Consider the following 20,000-nt stretch of genomic DNA (forward strand, 5'->3'; position numbering starts at 1 on the left):
CTTGCTCAGAGGCTGTCTCCCTTCTCAGAGTCTGTCTCCCTGCTCAGAGAAGCTTTTCCCTGCTCAGAGGCTGTCTCCCTGTCTCCCCTGCACCAGAGGCTGTCTCCCTGTCTCACTGCTCAGAGGTTGTCTCCCTGCTCAAAGAGGCTGTATCCCTGCTCAAAGAGGCTGTCTCCCTGCCCAGAGGCTGTCTCCCTGTCTCCCTGCCCAGAGGCTGTCTCCCCTGGTCTCACTGCTCAGAGGTTGTCTCCCCTGCTCAGAGAGGCTGTCTCCCTGCTCAGAGGCTGCCTCCCCTGTTCAGAGGCTGTCTACCTGCTCAGAGACCCCCCCTCCTTGCTCAGATGTTGTCTCCCTGCTCAGAGGGGATGAACCCGGAGACACTGAGCCCTGGTCTATAACGCTCCAGCAGCATTTCATCAGCACCTGCGTGAAAGATACACAGCACAGACCAGGCCTCATCAATCTCTGCTAGCTGCCCTCCATCATTTAGACCAGGGCTGCAGAGGAGACCTGTCCAGGTCTTTCATCTGCTCAAACAGTTCATTCACTTCTTTTCTTTGGCTTATATTTAATGCAGCACAGACATAATGCAGATTAGGCAAACAAGCTATCAGTGGTTCTCAACGTGGGGTCCGTGGGAACCACTAGGGGGTCCTTGAGGGGGGTCCAGGGGGTCCCGAGCAAAATATATGAATTAATTATTAATTAATTAATTAAACTTCACCATTATTTCATTTACAAGAAGTGAACACAATTAGAGAATGTAGAACGAATGTTTTTGATCATAGTTTCACTGTTATATCTCTACCTACAATACAGATAGTCATGAAGTTCTGAACAAAAATCATATCTAATATTTTTTTTTTCCCCCTATCGGTCCCAATGAGCAAAATAATAGTAATATTGGTTATTGTATCGGCCACAATTTTATTATTGAGAGGAAACAATGTGGTAGGCTATCTATGATGTATGGGCTATTCCAAATGTTTTGGAAATAAAGAAAAGATTACTTTTTCAAATTGATAGTGTTTACATGTGTTTTTCATTATGCAAAAAATGTGAACTACTAGAAATTTTTGTTTTTTATACAGATCATATCGACATCTGTAAAAATATCAGTTTACCGGCAATGTTAATATCGGTGTTGGCCAAAGTGTTCATATCATCCCTAAAAATCTAACAATAAAATATTGCCAGATTTGGGGTCTGAGAGACAAAGTCAAATCAAATGGGGGGTCCCTACTGTGGCTCTAAATAATATCAAATACATTTCATATTTCATATTTCATATTTCTTGATATGAAAAAGGTTGAGAATCGGGGTCCTACTGGTGGCTCTAAATAATATCAAATACATTTCATATTTCATATTTCATATTTCTTGATATGAAAAAAGGTTGAGAATCAGCTGGTCTAATAGCTCCATTGTCTGTCTGAGAAGGTCAAAAAGGACACACAGGACGTTCCAATCCCCTGATGCAGTCACAGGTACACATAGTATGTAGTATCATGGCTGTGCAGGCAGGTGCACACACAGACACAGGCGTGCAGCCACAGGCCTCAGTCACATGTCTTTTGAAGCTGACTTATGCCTAATTGGCATTCAACATAATTAGACTGAGTGACTTCAAAGTTACACTCGCTTTTCATGTGGGTTTTCTGGTATTTCCGCCCTGCACAAACATACATACATACATTCATACATACATACACACAGTGCTAACCGCACGAATCATGCATATGCATAAAAATGTGGACAGGTGCACGCACACGCACACAAACACACACACACACACACACACGCACACAAACACACACACACAAACACATACACATCCACAGAGAGAGAGAGAGAGAGAGAGACCAGAAAGCGAGAGGGTCAACAAAACAAGGGTCACTTTTGAATGGTCCGCACAGTTTGTTTGCTTAGCAGTGGTCAGTCAGGTTTTCACTTCGAAAAAACCTCCCCGGCCGAGACTCCCGTGGCAGAATTCCTCCTTTTAGACTCCGGAGAGAACATTCAAACAGTATTAATTCCCCTTGCTGGGAAAAGGGACTGCCTTTTCCCGGAGCAATCCATAACATCTGAATATAAAAATAAATACGCGGCGCGGGCGCGCGCTTAACCCCAAAGCCAGGAGGGAAGGGGGAAAAAAACTGCCGGGAAGTTTGACGGCGGTGGCGAATGTGTGTTTTCTCTGGGACATTTTTCTCTGTGTAGTCACTCTCTTTGCATACTACTACTACTACTACTACTACTACTACTACTACTACTCCTACTATCTTCTCTCTCTCTCTCTCTTTATCAATCTCTTTATTTAGGCTGCCCGTTCTCCCTGTCCCTCTCTCTCCCTATCCCCCACTTCCCTCTCTCTCTCTCTCTCTCTCTCTCTCCTCTGCTGGCTGGCTGGACGCCCCCCTGTGCCAGTTAACTCACCACAAGCCAGAGGGAGGACCGCAAGAATGCTTAAATCAGCATAATTAGGCCTGTGTGTACTTTAAACACACACGTTTCCCCCAAGCCTGGACCCCTGCCACCCGCGCACCGCTGTGTACCGCCACCGCCGCGGCCCGTCTCTCTGAGTCAATAAACACAAACACATCAGCAGCGAGCAGTGCGCCTCACACACACACACACGCACGCACAAAATACGTAGGCAAAGACATGAGGTGCACACACCCAAAGTACACACATATATCTCTCCCACCCACCAGAGTCCCACATAGTGCAGCTCACTCCCTCACACAGCTGTTGCCCCCCCCACTCAGACCCAAACCACTGTCACCACACTAACACCGTGTGACCCGTCATACTGTGTAGGTGAGGGGGCTGGAAGCCATATGAGTTTTTATGCGGAGGTCTACGCTGAACAAGTTGCATGTGTGTTGAAAAACGTCCAGGCAGGGATCTCTTCATTGAGTGTCTCTCTCTCTCTCTCTCTCTCTCTCTCTTCCTCCTCCCTCCCTCCCTCCCTCCCTCCCTCCTCTCTCTCTCTCTCTGCTCTCCTCTCTCTCTCTCTCTCTCTCTCTCTCTCTCTCTCTTCTCTCTCTCTCTCTCTCTCTCTCTCTCTCTCTCTCTCTCTGCACTCTCTCTCTCTCTCTCCCTCTCTGCTCCACAACACATGTGTATGCGCACTGGGTTTGGGCTGTGCATTCACAAACAGTTGCCCCCCTTGCTTGCATATGGGGATCATCAGGCCTCATTACCGACCATTTAATAATAATCACCGTCGTTGAAAAACGCTCCAGCCCGGCCGTGTGATTGTCTGATGCCCGACGCCATCATTGGGCCGATCACATAATAGTGCAGATGAGAAGTGATGAGACGCTGGCTGGCGTTCAAAGGGGGACGCGCCTGTTACACTTTATTAAGACGATCTCGTCTGCATTTATCTATCGGCCACTCGGTTGTTGGCGCCGGGCGGGACTGAAGGGCGGCAATGTGTCGATCAACAGATGTGTGCGAGATAAGATAAGATCAGATCAGATCAGATCAGATAAGAGATAAGATGATATCCGTGAATTTAAACATTCTCACTAGAAAGGTTCAAAGGTCAGTAACGAAGGCCCGCCATAAAGCCGTCCAATCAAAACATGACAGCAGTCCCCAGAGGATGGGACCCTGCAAACTAGCCACAAAGAAGCCACTCTCTCTCTCTGCTCGCTGTCTGTCTCTCCCTCTCTCTCTCTCTCTGTCTCTGTCTCTCTCTCTCCCCCCTCACTCCCCCTCTCTCTCTCCCCCCTCTCTCTCTCACACACGCACATGCATGCAATCTCTCTCCGCACAGGCCTCCCTCTCTCTTTGTGTGCTCACACAGCTGTGGATCTTGCACTGGGTTCACCCAAGGTAAAGATATGGTATATTACGCAACAGCTTATAGATTTTTCCACCGCTGGCGGGCTGCCAGCGCTCTGCTCGACACGGGAGAGAGAGAGTGAGTGAGTGAGTGAGAGAGATTGAGAGAGAGAGAGAGAGAGTGAGAGAGAGCAGGGATCAGAGAGCAGCACACTTTGTTCCACAAAGTCTGACTCACTGACTGGCTTCACTGGCTGCCTAGCTGGGACTCTATGGCCAGTAGTTACACTGAGGAAACAGGCCCAAAGGAAAGTGTGCATGTTTGTGTGTGTGTGTGTGTAATATGTACGTGTGTGTGTGTGTGTGTGTGTGTGTGTGTGTGTGTGTGTGTGTGTGTGTGTGTGTGTGTGTGTGTGTGTGTGTGTGTGTGTGTGTGTGTGTGTGTGTGCTGTGTGTGCTGTGTGTGTGTGTGCGTATTTGAGAGTATTGGGAGTAAAGGAAAGGTGGTTTTATGGTGGCAGGGAGATAGTAAATGCAGGGCACAGGCCAATTTGTAAGTATCAGATATTTTATATATATATAATATCATATAATATATAATATATATATATATAATATATTATATTATATTATATATTATATTATATTATATTATATTATATTATATTATATTATATTATGTCTGTTGGTCAGCTGTCCCTCACTCAGGCAGTGTGGGCTGCTGCTCTATATTGGTCACACACACAGACACACACAAACACAAGCACATAAACAATGCACACATAGCACAAGCTCAGGAAAGCCTATGTAAGCTCACATACAGTACATTCACACGCGCATGCAGACTCACACACACACGCACGCACACACACACACACACACATGCACACGCACACACGCACACACACACGCACACACACACACACACGCACACACATACGCACACACATGCACACGCACACCCACAGAGTGCAGGGCAAAAAATACATGACCTTTCCTAGTCATTCAGCACAGTGGGATGCCCTGGCTGGAGAGCCAATGTATTCCCAGCATCACGCTACACATGCTGCATATTCACAGTGTCAAGCCTATACATGCAGGAAACCAATCCGTCATTGTAGGCTAGGCTGTGTTCACTCCTCTATAGGCCCGGGGCTGAGCTTTGGACTATTCTTCTTCTCTAGACTGTCTTGATGAAGCAGAAACATGTCATCCGCAATGACAAACTGCGCAGATAAGCGTCTTTGACGTGAGCGGCGAAAGCTCCGGCGAGCACGCATATAGGAGACAGACACTTCAGACCGCTTCCAAGAGCAGCACTTGGAAGAGTCAGCAGCACCCAGCCGCCCAATCTGTTTCGAATCAGACGCTTGCCTGTCAGGATGATCAATCCAACTGCTTCTTGATTTACTTAGCGAGTACGTGACGCGCATATATTAATAAAACTCCGGCATTCCTCATATCAGGCTCCTCCACGGTCTCCCGCCTGGATTAAGAAGGCAGAACACACTGTTCACACACACAAGTGTATTCACGGAGGCGCTTTGGCCTAGATCTTGTGCGCCGAGGTTCCCCCCTACTCTTTTAATTGGGCCCTTGATGCTCGACATAGGGTCTACTTCCTCTAATTAGCTATATCTATAGCGTATGGGAGGCTGTATGAATGCATGCATGTGTAAAATCCTCTTTTGAGCAACTCCAAAGTAACTAAGAGCTTTAATTTCACGCTAGGCTGCATTGTCCCATTCAATGGGGTTACCCCCACAAAAAAAGCCGCTGAGAAAAACGAAAAAGAAGAAGAACGAACGAAAAACACACCAACGGGCGATGCAGGAGGGTGGGGGGGGGGGGGGGGGGGGAGAGAGACAAACAACAACAACAACAACAGAGGCTCATCCTGGAACAATGCAGATCCCTGGCTAACCGTTGCTCCGCTTTTAAAGGGAGCTAATTGGGGAGGTGGAGGAGGGTGGAGGAAGAGGAGCAGGAGGAAGGGCCCGAGCAGCTGCGAGAGGAGGCCCTCTCACCTCCTTGCGTCTTCTTCTTGGGTGCCACCGTCACTGGTGGACTACATGTGTTGATTTCCCATGGTGCCCTTTGCTAGTCGATGCACTTGGACTCTAACCGAGGCAGCTCGATATCACGAGATCGAGATCGCGATCACAGGACAAATCTATCTTAGCCACACTGCGATCTATTGGGTTTGAATCTGAACCACCAGTGGTTCGCACCAATCAGTGTCCTATGAGGCAGCTATGGGCGGGATTTAGGAGTGACGCCAGCGAGAGCGAGCCTGTGATGGACGTGATAGACGGATGGTTCATCCAATCACCTGCCAGGTATCTTTTGAAAGTGCCTGTCGCCAAAACAGTTTCCCCGAGCGACTCGCTCCCAGATGGTTGTGTGAAAACAAACGATCTGATAGCGTCAGGTGACTTAGATGATAGCATCCTAGATGATAGCATCCTAGATGATAGCATCCTAGATGATAGCATCCTAGATGATAGCATCCTAAAGCAACGGGCAGAATGAAACATGGCCATTTGACCTTTCTGACACCAGGGATATGTACAATCTCAGCATAAATTTCAAACAAAACTGCGGTTCATTTGAACACCTCACCACCTATCCAGTGGATTTAATTGGCTCTTATATATCCAGTGGATTTAATAGCAGCATTTGACTCTTATATATCCAGTGGATTTAATTGACTTATATATCCAGTGGATTTAATTGGAGCATTTTGACTCTTATATATCCAGTGGATTTAATATGAGAATTGTGACTCTTATATATCCAGTGGCTTTAATAGGAGCATTGTGACTCTTATATATCCAGTGGATTTAATAGGAGCATTTTGACTCTTATCCAGTGGATTTAATATGAGAATTGTGACCCTTATATATCCAGTGGCTTTAATAGGAGCATTGTGACTCTTATATATCCAGTGGATTTAATAGGAGCATTGTGACTCTTATATATCCAGTGGATTTAATAGGAGCATTGTGACTCTTATATATCCAGTGGATTTAATAGGAGAATTTTGAGGACTCTTATATATCCAGTGATTTACTTGACTCTTATATGTCCAGTGGATTTAATTGACCCCTATATATCCAGTGGATTTAATTGACTCTTATATATCCAGTGGATTTAATAGGAGCATTGTGACTCTTATATATCCAGTGGATTTAATAGGAGCATTGTGACTCTTATATATCCAGTGGATTTAATAGGAGCATTGTGACTCTTATATATCCAGTGGATTTAATAGGAGCATTGTGACTCTTATATATCCAGTGGATTTAATATGAGAATTGTGACTCTTATATATCCAGTGGCTTTAATAGGAGCATTGTGACTCTTATATATCCAGTGGATTTAATAGGAGCATTGTGACTCTTATATATCCAGTGGATTTAATAGGAGCATTGTGACTCTTATATATCCAGTGGATTTAATAGGAGAATTTTGAGGACTCTTATATATCCAGTGATTTACTTGACTCTTATATGTCCAGTGGATTTAATTGACCCCTATATATCCAGTGGATTTAATTGACTCTTATATATCCAGTGGATTTAATAGGAGCATTGTGACTCTTATATATCCAGTGGATTTAATAGGATAATTTTGAGGACTCTTATATATCCAGTGGATTTACTTGACTCTTATATATCCAGTGGATTTAATAGGAGAATTTTGAGGACTCTTATATATCCAGTGGATTTACTTGACTCTTATATATCCAGTGGATTTAATTGACTCTTATATATCCAGTGGATTTAATTGACTCTTATATATCCAGTGGATTTAATAGGAGCATTGTGACTCTTATATATCCAGTGGATTTAGGAGAATTTTGAGGACTCTTATATATCCAGTGGATTTACTTGACTCTTATATATCCAGTGGATTTAATTGACTCTTATATATCCAGTGGATTTAATTGACTCTTATATATCCAGTGGATTTAATTGACTCTTATATATCCAGTGGATTTAATAGGAGCATTGTGACTCTTATATATCCAGTGGATTTAATAGGAGAATTTTGAGGACTCTTATATCCAGTGGATTTACTTGACTCTTATATATCCAGTGGATTTAATTGACTCTTATATATCCAGTGGATTTAATTGACTCTTATATATCCAGTGGATTTAATAGGAGTATTTTGACTCATATATCCAGTGGATTTAATTGACTCTAATATATTCAGTGGATTTACTTGACTCTTATATATCCAGTGGATTTAATTGACTCTTATATATCCAGTGGATTTAATTGACTCTTATATATCCAGTGGATTTAATAGGAGTATTTTGACTGTTATATATCCAGTGGATTTAATAGGAGTATTTTCCACTGGTGCTCGCGCAGGCTGAGCGGAGGGAGACGCTCCCAGTCAGCACACTGAAGTGATTACCACTCTGCTATTCCCCCACCACATGTCTGTCTATCTATCTATAACATACGTGAGTGTTCTGTCAGATTTCAAATGACTGTGTGTGTGTGTGTGTGTGTGTGTGTGTGTGTGTGTGTGTGTGTGTGTGTGTGTGTGTGTGTGTGCGTGTGCGTGTGCGTGTGCACAGACATGTGTGTGGCGTATGGCCTTGGTAGACACAGCTATATCGCGGACCACCATAAGACCGCTATGGGGCCCGCCTGCTACCACTGGCCACAGATCAGCCTAATCCACACTAGGAGGCAGAGGATGGGGGGTTCACACACACACACACACACACACACACACACGGACACACACATCCCCCGATGCACCCGCAAACACACAGGGACACACACACTCGGTCGTGCGCCCATCCAGGGGACAGCCACCTATTATCGCACGGTGCCAATTGCCTCAGTGCAGCGTGATAAATCCATTTTCCATGGGTGGTCAAGACTGCACTGATAAGGTATGAGCTGAACACAGCGCTGGATGCAACCCACCTCCAAGAGAGGGAGAGAGGGAGAGAGGGGGGCAGAGAGAGAGAGAGAGAGAGGGAGAGAGGGGGGGGGGGAGAGAGAGAGAGGGAGAGAGACTGAGACAGACAGAGAGAGAGAGTGTGTGAGAGAGGACTGTCCGCAGTACAAGCTCCATCAGGAGGATTTTGCTTGGGCCTTTGGCAGAAATAAATAATGAAATAAATATCGTTAAACATACAAACATACATGTTGACATACATTACACTTACACACACACACACACACACACACACACACACACACGACCTATATGGCACAACATGTGCATGTGATTTCAAATATTTGAACTGACGAGCTGAACTTGATTGAATCATTTTAAAGGCCTCTGGAGTCAACACATCCCTCGCACCTTGAACACAAATCAAGTAGCTCTCTCTCTCTGCCCCCCCCCCCCCCCCTCATTAAACTGTATCCCGGCTCTATGTCACTGTGGTCTGACCATAGGCTGTAAAAACATCTTCCTTCCTGCCATCCCTCCATGGCAGCCCTCGCTGTGGCCCAGCAGTAGAAGGTGCCTGCTTGCTCTGCCTCCAGCCCTCGCTGTGGCCCAGCAGTAGAAGGTGCCTGCTTACTCTGCCTCCAGCCCTCGCTGTGGCCCAGCAGTAGAAGGTGCCTGCTTGCTCTGCCTCCAGCCCTCGCTGTGGCCCAGCAGTAGAAGGTGCCTGCTTGCTCTGCCTCCAGCCCTCGCTGTGGCCCAGCAGTAGAAGGTGCCTGCTTGCTCTGCCTCCAGCCCTCGCTGTGACCCAGCAGTAGAAGGTGCCTGCTCGCTCTGCCTCCAGCCCTCGCTGTGGCCCAGCAGTAGAAGGTGCCTGCTCGCTCTGCCTCCAGCCCTCGCTGTGGCCCAGCAGTAGAAGGTGCCTGCTCGCTCTGCCTCCAGCCCTCACTGTGGCCCAGCAGTAGAAGGTGCCTGCTTACTCTGCCTCCAGCCCTCACTGTGGCCCAGCAGTAGAACTGCTCGCTCTGCCTCCAGCCCTCGCTGTGGCCCAGCAGTAGAAGGTGCCTGCTCGCTCTGCCTCCAGCCCTCACTGTGACCCAGCAGTAGAAGGTGCCTGCTCGCTCTGCCTCCAGCCCTCGCTGTGGCCCAGCAGTAGAAGGTGCCTGCTCACTCTACCTCCAGCCCTCGCTGTGGCCCAGCAGTAGAAGGTGCCTGCTCGCTCTGCCTCCAGCCATCGCTGTGGCCCAGCAGTAGAAGGTGCCTGCTCACTCTACCTCCAGCCCTCACTGTGGCCCAGCAGTAGAAGGTGCCTGCTCGCTCTGCCTCCAGGCCTCGCTGTGGCCCAGCAGTAGAAGGTGCCTGCTCGCTCTGCCTCCGGCCCTTGCTGTGGCCCAGCAGTAGAAGGTGCCTGCTCGCTCTGCCTCCAGCCCTCGCTGTGGCCCAGCAGTAGAAGGTGCCTGCTCACTCTGCCTCCAGCCCTCGCTGTGACCCAGCAGTTGAAGGTGCCTGCTCGCTCTGCCTCCAGCCCTTGCCGTGGCCCAGCAGTAGAAGGTGCCTGCTCGCTCTGCCTCCAGCCCTCGCTGTGGCCCAGCAGTAGAAGGTGCCTGCTCGCTCTGCCTCCAGCCCTCGCTGTGGCCCAGCAGTAGAAGGTGCCTGCTCGCTCTGCCTCCAGCCCTTGCTGTGGCCCAGCAGTAGAAGGTGCCTGCTCACTCTGCCTCCAGCCCTCACTGTGGCCCAGCAGTAAAAGGTGCCTGCTCGCTCTGCCTCCAGCCCTCGCTGTGGCCCAGCAGTAGAAGGTGCCTGCTCACTCTGCCTCCAGCCCTCGCTGTGACCCAGCAGTAGAAGGTGCCTGCTCACTCTGCCTCCAGCAGAAATGATGAATAAGTCAAAAGAACACAATGTACCCCTGGGCTCAGCCGCTACCCACCACCTGCCTGCCTGCCTGCCTGCCTGCCTGCCTGCCAGCCACAAGAAAATGTCTGCATTGTCTGTTTCTGCAGTGCAGATATGTAGAATATCAATGTTTCTGAAACAATAATACTTGCACGTTTCAAGATGTGTAGCATGATAGCATTGTGGCCAGTAAGGGTATTGTGGTTGGGGTGGAGGGAGGGCGTAAGCACTTGTCTTTCACACCGGAAGCGTTTGCAAAGTCTACATTTCAACCGTAAGTCACATTTAACATTTTCTATCGAATAATTCTGGTTCTGTACGTCTCTCTCTAGCTATGTATGTCTGTCCTTCACATATCCCGAGAATTGTTCGTCGGCTCGACTTCAAAGTCGGGGACTGCGCTTAGGGGGGCCGGATGGAGTGCAGTACCAGATTTCATGCAATTCGGACGTGGGCATAGTCATAGTGCCACCTACTGGCAACACAAAAAGCGGTTTATCTTGAGAACCGTTCATCCTATCAATTTCAAACTCGGGGAGTGTGTTGCCGGGAACCAGACGGAGTGCAGTGCAGTGCAGAATTTCCTGAAAATTCTGACACGCACAGGGTCATAGCACCACCTACTGGCAACACAAAAAGTGGTTTATCTCGAGAACCGTTGGTTCCAAATTTACTTCTAATTTGGTGGGGGCTCTGCTGAGAACCCGACTAATGGGGTGGGGGGTGTGGTGGGGGTGAAGAGTGGGAGAGCTTTATGTGTGAATGCGGTAGGGAGAGGGAGGGGAACGGGCACTGTACTAGTTGTTATTAATGGCGCATTCCATTTGTATTGGGTAATGGGAACTAGGAATATCTAGTTGAGTTCACACCAGAAATGACCGTAAAACAGTCGGGAAACCAGCCAGGGCTAGCTCTAACCAGGCTATAGCCATTGTTGGCAATAACAGTTGATAACAATGATTTACGCATTATGTTGCGCATAAAACCACCGTAGCAACATGTCCACAGATAGAAGTTAGACAGCACTGTGTGTACAACTGATTTAATGAGACATACGACAGAAGTGCTAATAAACAGTATTCATCATATCTTTCAATACTGTTGAAGCGCGGAGCTGCAAGGTTGGATTTTGAGGTCGGGGATGGTGAGGCTCCCCCGAGATCGGGGTAGGAAATCCGAGGTCAGGTGACGTCACAAAGGGCATTCCCGACCTTTGACCTAAACCATAATCCTATAATCTTAACAAGGTTGTTTTACTCACCTAAACATTGTAACCAAAGTTGTTAACGTAGTTATTATTGTTCGGTTTTGTGTGTGTGTGTGTGTGTGTGTGTGTGTGTGTGTGTGTGTGTGTGTGTGTGTGTGTGTGTGTGTGTGTGTGTGTGTGTGTGCACGTGTGCGTGCGTACCTCCGTTTTGTGTCAAATTTATGGTGAGATATAGGTTTGCAGAAATGTAAAATTTAGTTTTTGGTTTTTTTGTAAAAATGCCCACTTTTTATTCTGGCAACTGGGTCATGCCTGCCTGGTAGTCTGCCTGCCTGGTAGTCTGCCTGCCTGCCTGCCTGGTTGATCATGCCTCTTTGCCCTCCCTACCGTCCACTACAGCAAAACCCTATTCTCAACTCCTCAGCCTAACAACTGCTCAGCATGAGGACGTGTGTGCACGTACGATCCTCATCTCCCTGCACGGTGTGTGCGTGTGTGTGTGTGTGTGTGTGTGTGTGTGTGTGTGTGTGTGTGTGTGTGTGGGGTGGAAAGTGACGCCGGTAAGGCCTGGTATGTTACCAGATCAGTTGGGCCCACCTCGGCTTACAGCAGCACCACGGCCTGCACCGTCCGGTCCAGTGAAACCAGAACCAACGCTGACGCAGAACAGCCACCGGGCCAAAACAGGCCATGAGTAAAGTGTGTACACACACACACACACACACACACACACACACACACACACACACACACACACACACACACACACACACACACACACACACACACACACACACACACACACACATACACACACAATACACATGATGCAAGAAAACAGGCACACACACAAACTTGCCAGGCTGGTGCGGACTTAGGCCTTGAATGGCTGATATATAAAGGCCTATAGTTTTTTATAAATTCAGTCAAGATTGATTGATGACTGATATGATTTCAGAGAGTGACTCAAACTGCAACGAGTGATAACAAGGAGAAAAATAAATTTAAATTTAAATTTACATTTCAATCAAAATTACAATTAAAACAGAAATTTACCAATATGGAGTAGGGGAGTTGGACCCAGATGGTATATTCAGGAAAAATATAGGGTTAACTGCTTGGCTCCACACATCTTGAAACACAAACAGTTCTGTGAAGATGATATGGTTTCTTCATCTCTATCACCAAAGGTATCATCAACTAAAAACTTACATTTCTTCTTCTTCTGCAGGCTTCAGTTAGTATCAGCTACAACCTTCAAGTTCTTTGCCAATCTGCCGCGGCTGAGTGAATTTCAAGCATTCATTTGATCGCCAAATAACAAACACTTTAGAACTGTAAATAATTGGACATGAAGATCTTATGAAAGGGAAATCGCGGAGAGAAAAAAGATTTGCATGTGAACTGCGCGGGAGATAAAGAGTTAAACATCTCTGGAGTTTGCAGCAAGCTGAAAAAGTTGGCAGTGTTTGTGAAGGCAGAGAGCTCCAAATACGCACTGCACGTACAGCAACAGCCCACATCTCATTTGGATAAGCGGGACTTTGGAGTCTGAAATAATTGATATCAAAACGCATCACATAAAAGTTTTAATTAACGACGCCCCCGTGACCTTCAAACCGCATTAAAACGTTATGTAAACGACTTTCTGTCCCAGGGTGGTGAAGCCATGCCGCAGCCCGTAAAAACCTCACGATGCTTTGGAAATATGTGCCGGTTCGGCTGACCCGCGTGTCCGTAACCAAGGCTTTATTCCAGCAAAGCGTTTGCAGCATTAATAATAGGCTAAATTAGATTATTTACAGTTTTGTGTTTTCTTTTCTGATTTGTAAATTATTTAGCTACATGATGGAGCACACAAATTGAGTCATAGGACATTTTTTTTGTCAAATCTAGAAATCATATAGCCTAAATAACGTTACAAGGCTAATTCATCCATTTGTGGGTGCACGGACGCGCGCAAACGGCACGGAAACAATCCAACCTGTCACAGATTGAAGCAAATGAAAGGCTGCAAGTCCAGTTAAACGTGGTGCACATTCCACTTACAGTCATATAAATATGATGCAATATGATGTCCTAAATGCAAAACACACATTCTCAAGGATAGAAATTAAAACAAATCATCTCTCTCCGCTTAATACCCATAGGACCACGAGACGTACACAGATCAATATGTATCGCGCATATGGGCAGCATGCGTCATGTGAGAGGATCTGCATGCTGCCAATTAATTTTAATTAATGGATAGAAAAGGCAAACTCGATGCGGACCTCAGCTTCATACCACCAGGCTTGGAAAATTATCTAGGCTACACAAATGTGCAGCAGAGCGAAATCAAATAGACTATAGATGATAGAAAATGTCTGCCTTGATTTAAGCGCACAGACGCGGCAGAAATGTCACGCAACAGCAAAATGAGAAGAAACAAAAACAAGGAAAAGATGCATAATTTTGAATCGGATTATTTGGGCTATTTCTGATGTATCACATTGTTTTATTTTTTATTTTTTATATATGAGATAGATTTTTATTTTATTTTTGTAGGCACGTGTTTTATTGGAAAGAGGTGACGGGTGCAAATTCTGCCTATACAGCAGGCCCAAAGGCCGGACTGCCGTTTCTGTCATAAACATAATAGCGGATATTGTAACAGAAAACTGATTTGGAAGGAGGCCTGCAATAATATGAGAAGCATCCTGCATGTTCTGCAGGGAGCATGTTGTCAAAAGGTTGTTCTGTTTAAGGAAAGGAATGATTGCAATTTGTGTGCTTCATAACATTTACATAGCTTTAATATTACCTTCGATATATTTAGTAAATAATAGATGTGAATATTATGTCTCATGTGACAGCAGCGCAAAACTGTTTTAACTCAAGAGACAGCATAGGGCATGCCGTGACCTCTCTGCTTCACTTAGCATATAGGCCTATAATATGTTTTGCAAAAATAAAGCTATAAACAAGACACAAATGCTGGAAAATCTCAAAATGTAGCCTAAATAAATACAATCAAAAAAGTGCATAATAAGCCTTATAAATGAAATTCCCTCCATAGCCTATAAACATGATAAGAGGTTCAGAAAAGCTGACTTCTGCCTGACGCATAAAGTCAACGCTGCCTATAGACAAATATAACACAGACCATAAGAAAAAGACACACGTTTTTTAAGAGTTAACATTTTGGCATGGAAAGACTTTGAAAGCGTCTGACGGGATAACCCAAGCGGTTGAGGGCAGGCAGGGGACCCGCGGCGGCCAGAAGCGGCAGCCTGCAGAGTTTATCTGATCCTGTTAACTCAAAATGTTACATTAACAGGACTAAATACATTCTGCGTGTAGGAATTAACCCTAAAATATCTGATTCAAATATGTATTCAGAAATGAGGTGGAACGCAAGAAAAGCAGAAGACCAGAGAGAAATGATATAGGCCTACAGTCTACCTTGACCTTTGCTGTGTGGTCTGGCTTCATTTAGGCTACAGATAAAAAGATGTGCTCACAGGCACAAGGCATATAGGCTATATAAAGAACATAAGACTATAGCATGGAATTAAATGCAATACCATCAAGAAATAACATCAATAAATTCCCAATGTCTCCAAAAGGTGTGGCTCAAAAGGTCAAGTGCATGGCCCAATATTTTCCCTGTGTGGGAATTAACCTATTTAGCCTCTTATTTATAGGGCAGTTATATTTTACAGAAATATATATTTTTACTTAAAACAATACCATTCTTTAATAAAGAAGCCTGAATCACCCCCCCCCCCCCCCCCCCCCCTGTATAATAATAAATGCCAGAACTGAATGGGAGGCCCATAAGCTATAGCAGGTCAAGTTTGAGTCTATTCTGCCACCGAATGAAGTCAAAAAGTATCTGAACATCCAGGATAATATTTTAGGATTGTTCAATCTTTAGTTAAACAATAATTTGAACGGTGTAGCCTATGTAGACCTACAACTCCCATATTATGCACCAACGGCCTTTGGATTTACGCACGGGATGAAGCGGGAATCGGGGGAAAAGTGGGTTAACGCCCTACCGTAAAACATAACAATATCTTTCTTCAATGTCGTGACTGTGTCATAATAAAGCTGTAACACCTGACAGGTCTGCAACGTCTAAGTCAAGTGTATTTTGTGATCAAGCAAAATGCAATCAAACAGCTCCGACTGTACAGCACACGCCCACCCTCCTGTCAATCACATTTAAAAGTGCGTAATGACAGTTGGGTTTTCTTTCTAAACAAGCCATACAGACAAGACAGTAGTAGAGCTAAACTCCATAAGAGACCGTTTGAAAAGTGTCCACAATGCGCCCCCGGCGCCGACCACAGCAGGGACAGCAGACCTCGATCACAGCCACAAGTTAGAAACCTCCCTCGATTAAAAAAAAAAAAAGAAAAAAAAACGGAAAGGAGAAAAAACGAGGCATATTAGAACTCGATCCGTGGTTTATTATATTTGTTGATAAGCCGATTATAGCTACGGGGTATTTGTATTTTAGTCGCCAAATGTCAGGGCTTGTTCCCCTTTCTCCAACCTCCGTTTTTATATCAAATAGATTTGGGAGAAGCGCCATTTTCTCTCCAAACCATGCGCATTAGGACGCGCAAGAAAGCCCGTTGGAGGAGTGCCATTAAAAAGAAAGGGGAAGAGAGGGGAGAGATAGAGAGAGAGAGAGGGGGAGAGCGGGAGAGGGAGAGGTTAAACGGTATCGGGGGAAAGAGCGGAGAGCTGAAAAAGGTCCCAAATACGCAACAAATGACAAGCAGCAGCACGGCGGAGAACAGCAGTGTAACCGCATACAGTAGGCTACACACACACACACACGAGCCCGAGGCGCGCAGACCGGAAAAGCAAGGAAGCGAATGCAGAAAGAAAGTCTTTAGATTTGGTTTGTTACCTGTGTCAAGCAGTAAGGGGAGTACATGGTTATTACAGATGAGATTTGGAGTTGTTGGTAATAAAGTTGGATGGAGGTTCGCTGCGGTGCCGCATTGCAAAGCCTGTGCTGTGGCTCAGTCCAGGCTGCTGTAACCCCGCCTCACTCTCACTGAGCTCCGCAACTACTTTAGCCAGGGAAAGTTTTTTCTCTCTCTCTCTCTCTCCCTCTCTCTCTCCCTCCCTCTCTCTCGCTCTCTCTCTCTCTCTCTCTCGCAGATCAACGTGAACCTACTATATGAAGTTATGATCAAATGAATATGACCGGCTTATTATTTCTGACGGCGAGTTGGGTGAAGGTGAGGGGGGGGGGGACTGGGGGTGATTGGCTTTTGCCGTAAAAACGAGGAGTGATATTCCTGTAAATTCCTATAGGGGATAATAGTGGGACTCAATGGTGAGTTTTAGTGATCTTATAATAATTTATTTTATGATATATTTTTTACTCGTTAGCACGCTATGCTACCACTAGGCTACGCTATAATTAGCATAGCATACTATTATAATATGGGGACTTATAGGTCTATCCCTCTGAAATGTATCATTGTATTATATCACATAGTCATTTAAGGGAGTGACTGATTCGTCAATCTGTTACAGCAGCAATACCCCCTTTTCAATGTAGGCACAATATTCCTATAACATTCTTATAGGGACTTGTACTTTATAGTAGCCCAATATTATAAAATATATTATAGGGTTATATTCTTTATTATAAGAAGTCAATATGAGCAAACTTTAAGACATTTGGAGATATAACCATCAATTACAAGTAGGATAGCCTATTTCTTGAAAGCAGAATTTGCTGAAAATAATCTCTTTACAGCTTTCAGAGCGTGCAGTGCAGGCCAGAGCCATTTTGCTCCAGTCTAAATAAACAGAACCAAAGCAAACAAAGGTTGATTTAAACCTCCAGTGTAGCTGTCATGTTCTATCAGTCATGTTAGTCAGAACTCAGTCCATCAAACTGCAGACTGACAGAACGCCTCCAACACAGATGCATCCAGGCAAGTAGTGGCTTGACTGCAGGAGGCGCGTGTGTCCTGATTAGAATTTGGGCCCTGGTTCAAATAATGATACTGTAATATAAAGCAATGTGTTTGATGTGACTAAAACTTCAATTCATCTACACCAACTTTTGAGTGTAATGCATTTTACTTTCTGGCTGTGCACCGCTTGGGCCAGGAGCTCCTCATCTGTGGGTCGCATTACAGTTTGTTACAACTCGACAAATTCTTCTCAACGGTCCACTTTTTCAAAAGTCTTCACAGTATTGACTCTATGCAATATGCAGCTTAGCACAACAGTCAATTTCACACCCAAAATAATACACTAAAACTACCAAAACACTGCACAGCATGCATGTCTCAAAATAAAATAATTCTACCAAAACACCAACACTAGTTTTGTCCAACAGCAACACTTTGTCACTCACAACACAATTACCTAAAAACACTAACAACGTAGCATTACATGTGTCATTATATGGCAATCTTTGATGTAGTAATTTTGTGCTATAGTTAGTTGGGTCATTTCCAGCAGTTCCGTGACCACGGAAAGCGGTGGTTTGTTTCTCAGATTTGTGATCTATAAAGGTTAAAAAACAATTTAGCCCCCATGCCTCTCGGGAAAATGCGGGCACGTTTTGTTTTTCTAAATCCAAAATGGCTATCATCGGCTATGTTGGATTACCTTTTCAATGGTTTGGTCTACAATGCTGCAGGTTTCTGGGACTTTTTGGGTCAAGGAATTTGACCTATTTTTGACCTTCAAAACCAAGATGGCCACCTATTTTCAGCTCCACAAGGTAAATTTTCCAAAGTTGTCGTAGAGCCTTACTGTATATGCTCTAATGACAGCTCTGTTCATGCGGAGTTGAGTTATAAACTAAACAACATGTAAGTACACAGAGGCCATCTCAGAGGTCAAAAAGGTCAACATTTGTGGTTCATGAGAAACAAACCTTCGCTCGCTGGTCACAAATTTCTCTCTATGGTCACTAATTTCTGAATTAATTGAATTGATTGATAAAGGTGTTTATTGGAATAGAGCAGCATACATTTGTACATCATTGTATACATTTATGGCAGTACAAGGTTAACAAAGTATTTAACAAATTTAACAAGGTATATTTAAACTGCATTTGCAATTATTAGGACATGGACCGCTACCCTTCATCTGAATTTGTTGATTTTTTATACTCACTCCTCTCATCATCGCTACTACTCTCATCTGAACAGTCATGAAGTGTGATGCACTGGTCGGCACTTCCCATTCACAAGTCATGGGCAGGGATGGTCGAGCAGATTGTAATGGAGCTGGCAATACGCAATATAGTTTGTCCTTTCCACATGAAGATCCAATGAGTCATCATCAGGTGGCAGACAGATTGTACACTTCTTCAGTTTGTGCCACTTCATGGAAGCTCTGGCCTCTCTTGCCTCAAGATCAGTCATCACCTTCTCCAACACCTTTTTCCCGTGCCCATAGAACCATGAGGTGCGCTCACTGGCAGTGATCTGATGTCTGCAGCCTTGCGGCCATCTTGGTTTTGAAGGTCAAAAATGGGTCAAATCATCAAAACGACACCAATTACGAATTCCTTGAGCCAAAAAGTCCCAGAAAAAATGTAGGCCAAAACCATTGAAATTATAATATCCAACATCAAGCCATTTTTGATTTAGGACTCTAGAAGAATTGCCTGCATTTTCACGAGAGGCATGGGGGCTAAATTTGTAGATGACAAATCCACTGAAAAACGATGCTCCATGGTCACGAAACTGCTGGATATGACCCAACTAAGTTTATTGTTCTTGTTCTTGTTGTTGTTGTGTTTGTGTGTGTGTTTGTGTGTGTGTACATTGTCTTTTTACAGTTATGTAAACAAAGTTCCCATTGCAAAATAAGAATGGTACCCCTTTATACATTCAGGCGGTGTCTCGTCATAGACGCGCGGTCAATGGGTCAGCGTGGGGGAAATCCTCACGTTTTCCCCCACGGCCACGTACACACACACGTTAACGGAAGTAACGTGACCGACTGTATCTATCTAGAATGTACGATACAGTACTACTGGAACAAGGAATGCAGGAAAAGGTTCAATGAGCCTTCTTTTTCATAAAACAATTCACAAATAAAGTAAATGACAATTGCTGCAAGCTACAGTACAAAAGTCAATAATACTGTAATAGTTTGCCCAAAAACATGTTACTGTAGTTTTTGACTCACATGTTTTCAT

The 20,000-nt window shown here is 45.0% G+C and overlaps 1 protein-coding gene across 4 annotated transcripts in view; it reads right to left on the reverse strand.

The window, feature by feature from the left end:
* The window catches only part of LOC310794159 (nuclear factor 1 X-type-like), a gene marked incomplete at its 5' end in the record, with an annotated part of 160,529 nt that overhangs the window by 124,670 nt on the left and 15,859 nt on the right, over nt 1-20,000 (reverse strand). Inside the window, one exon of one of the 4 annotated variants that reach the window (XM_083656072.1) lies at nt 16,725-16,859. The exons of the other annotated variants lie outside the window; for them this stretch is intronic. Coding sequence (XP_083512198.1) covers nt 16,725-16,751 — 27 coding nt within the window. Of the gene's footprint in view, nt 1-16,724; nt 16,860-20,000 lie in introns of those variants that run through there. 4 annotated transcript variants of the gene reach the window in all.

The sequence above is a fragment of the Poromitra crassiceps genome, assembly GCF_964638095.1.
Source record: "Poromitra crassiceps genome assembly, chromosome: 19".
In the NCBI taxonomy this organism is placed as follows: domain Eukaryota; kingdom Metazoa; phylum Chordata; class Actinopteri; order Beryciformes; family Melamphaidae; genus Poromitra; species Poromitra crassiceps.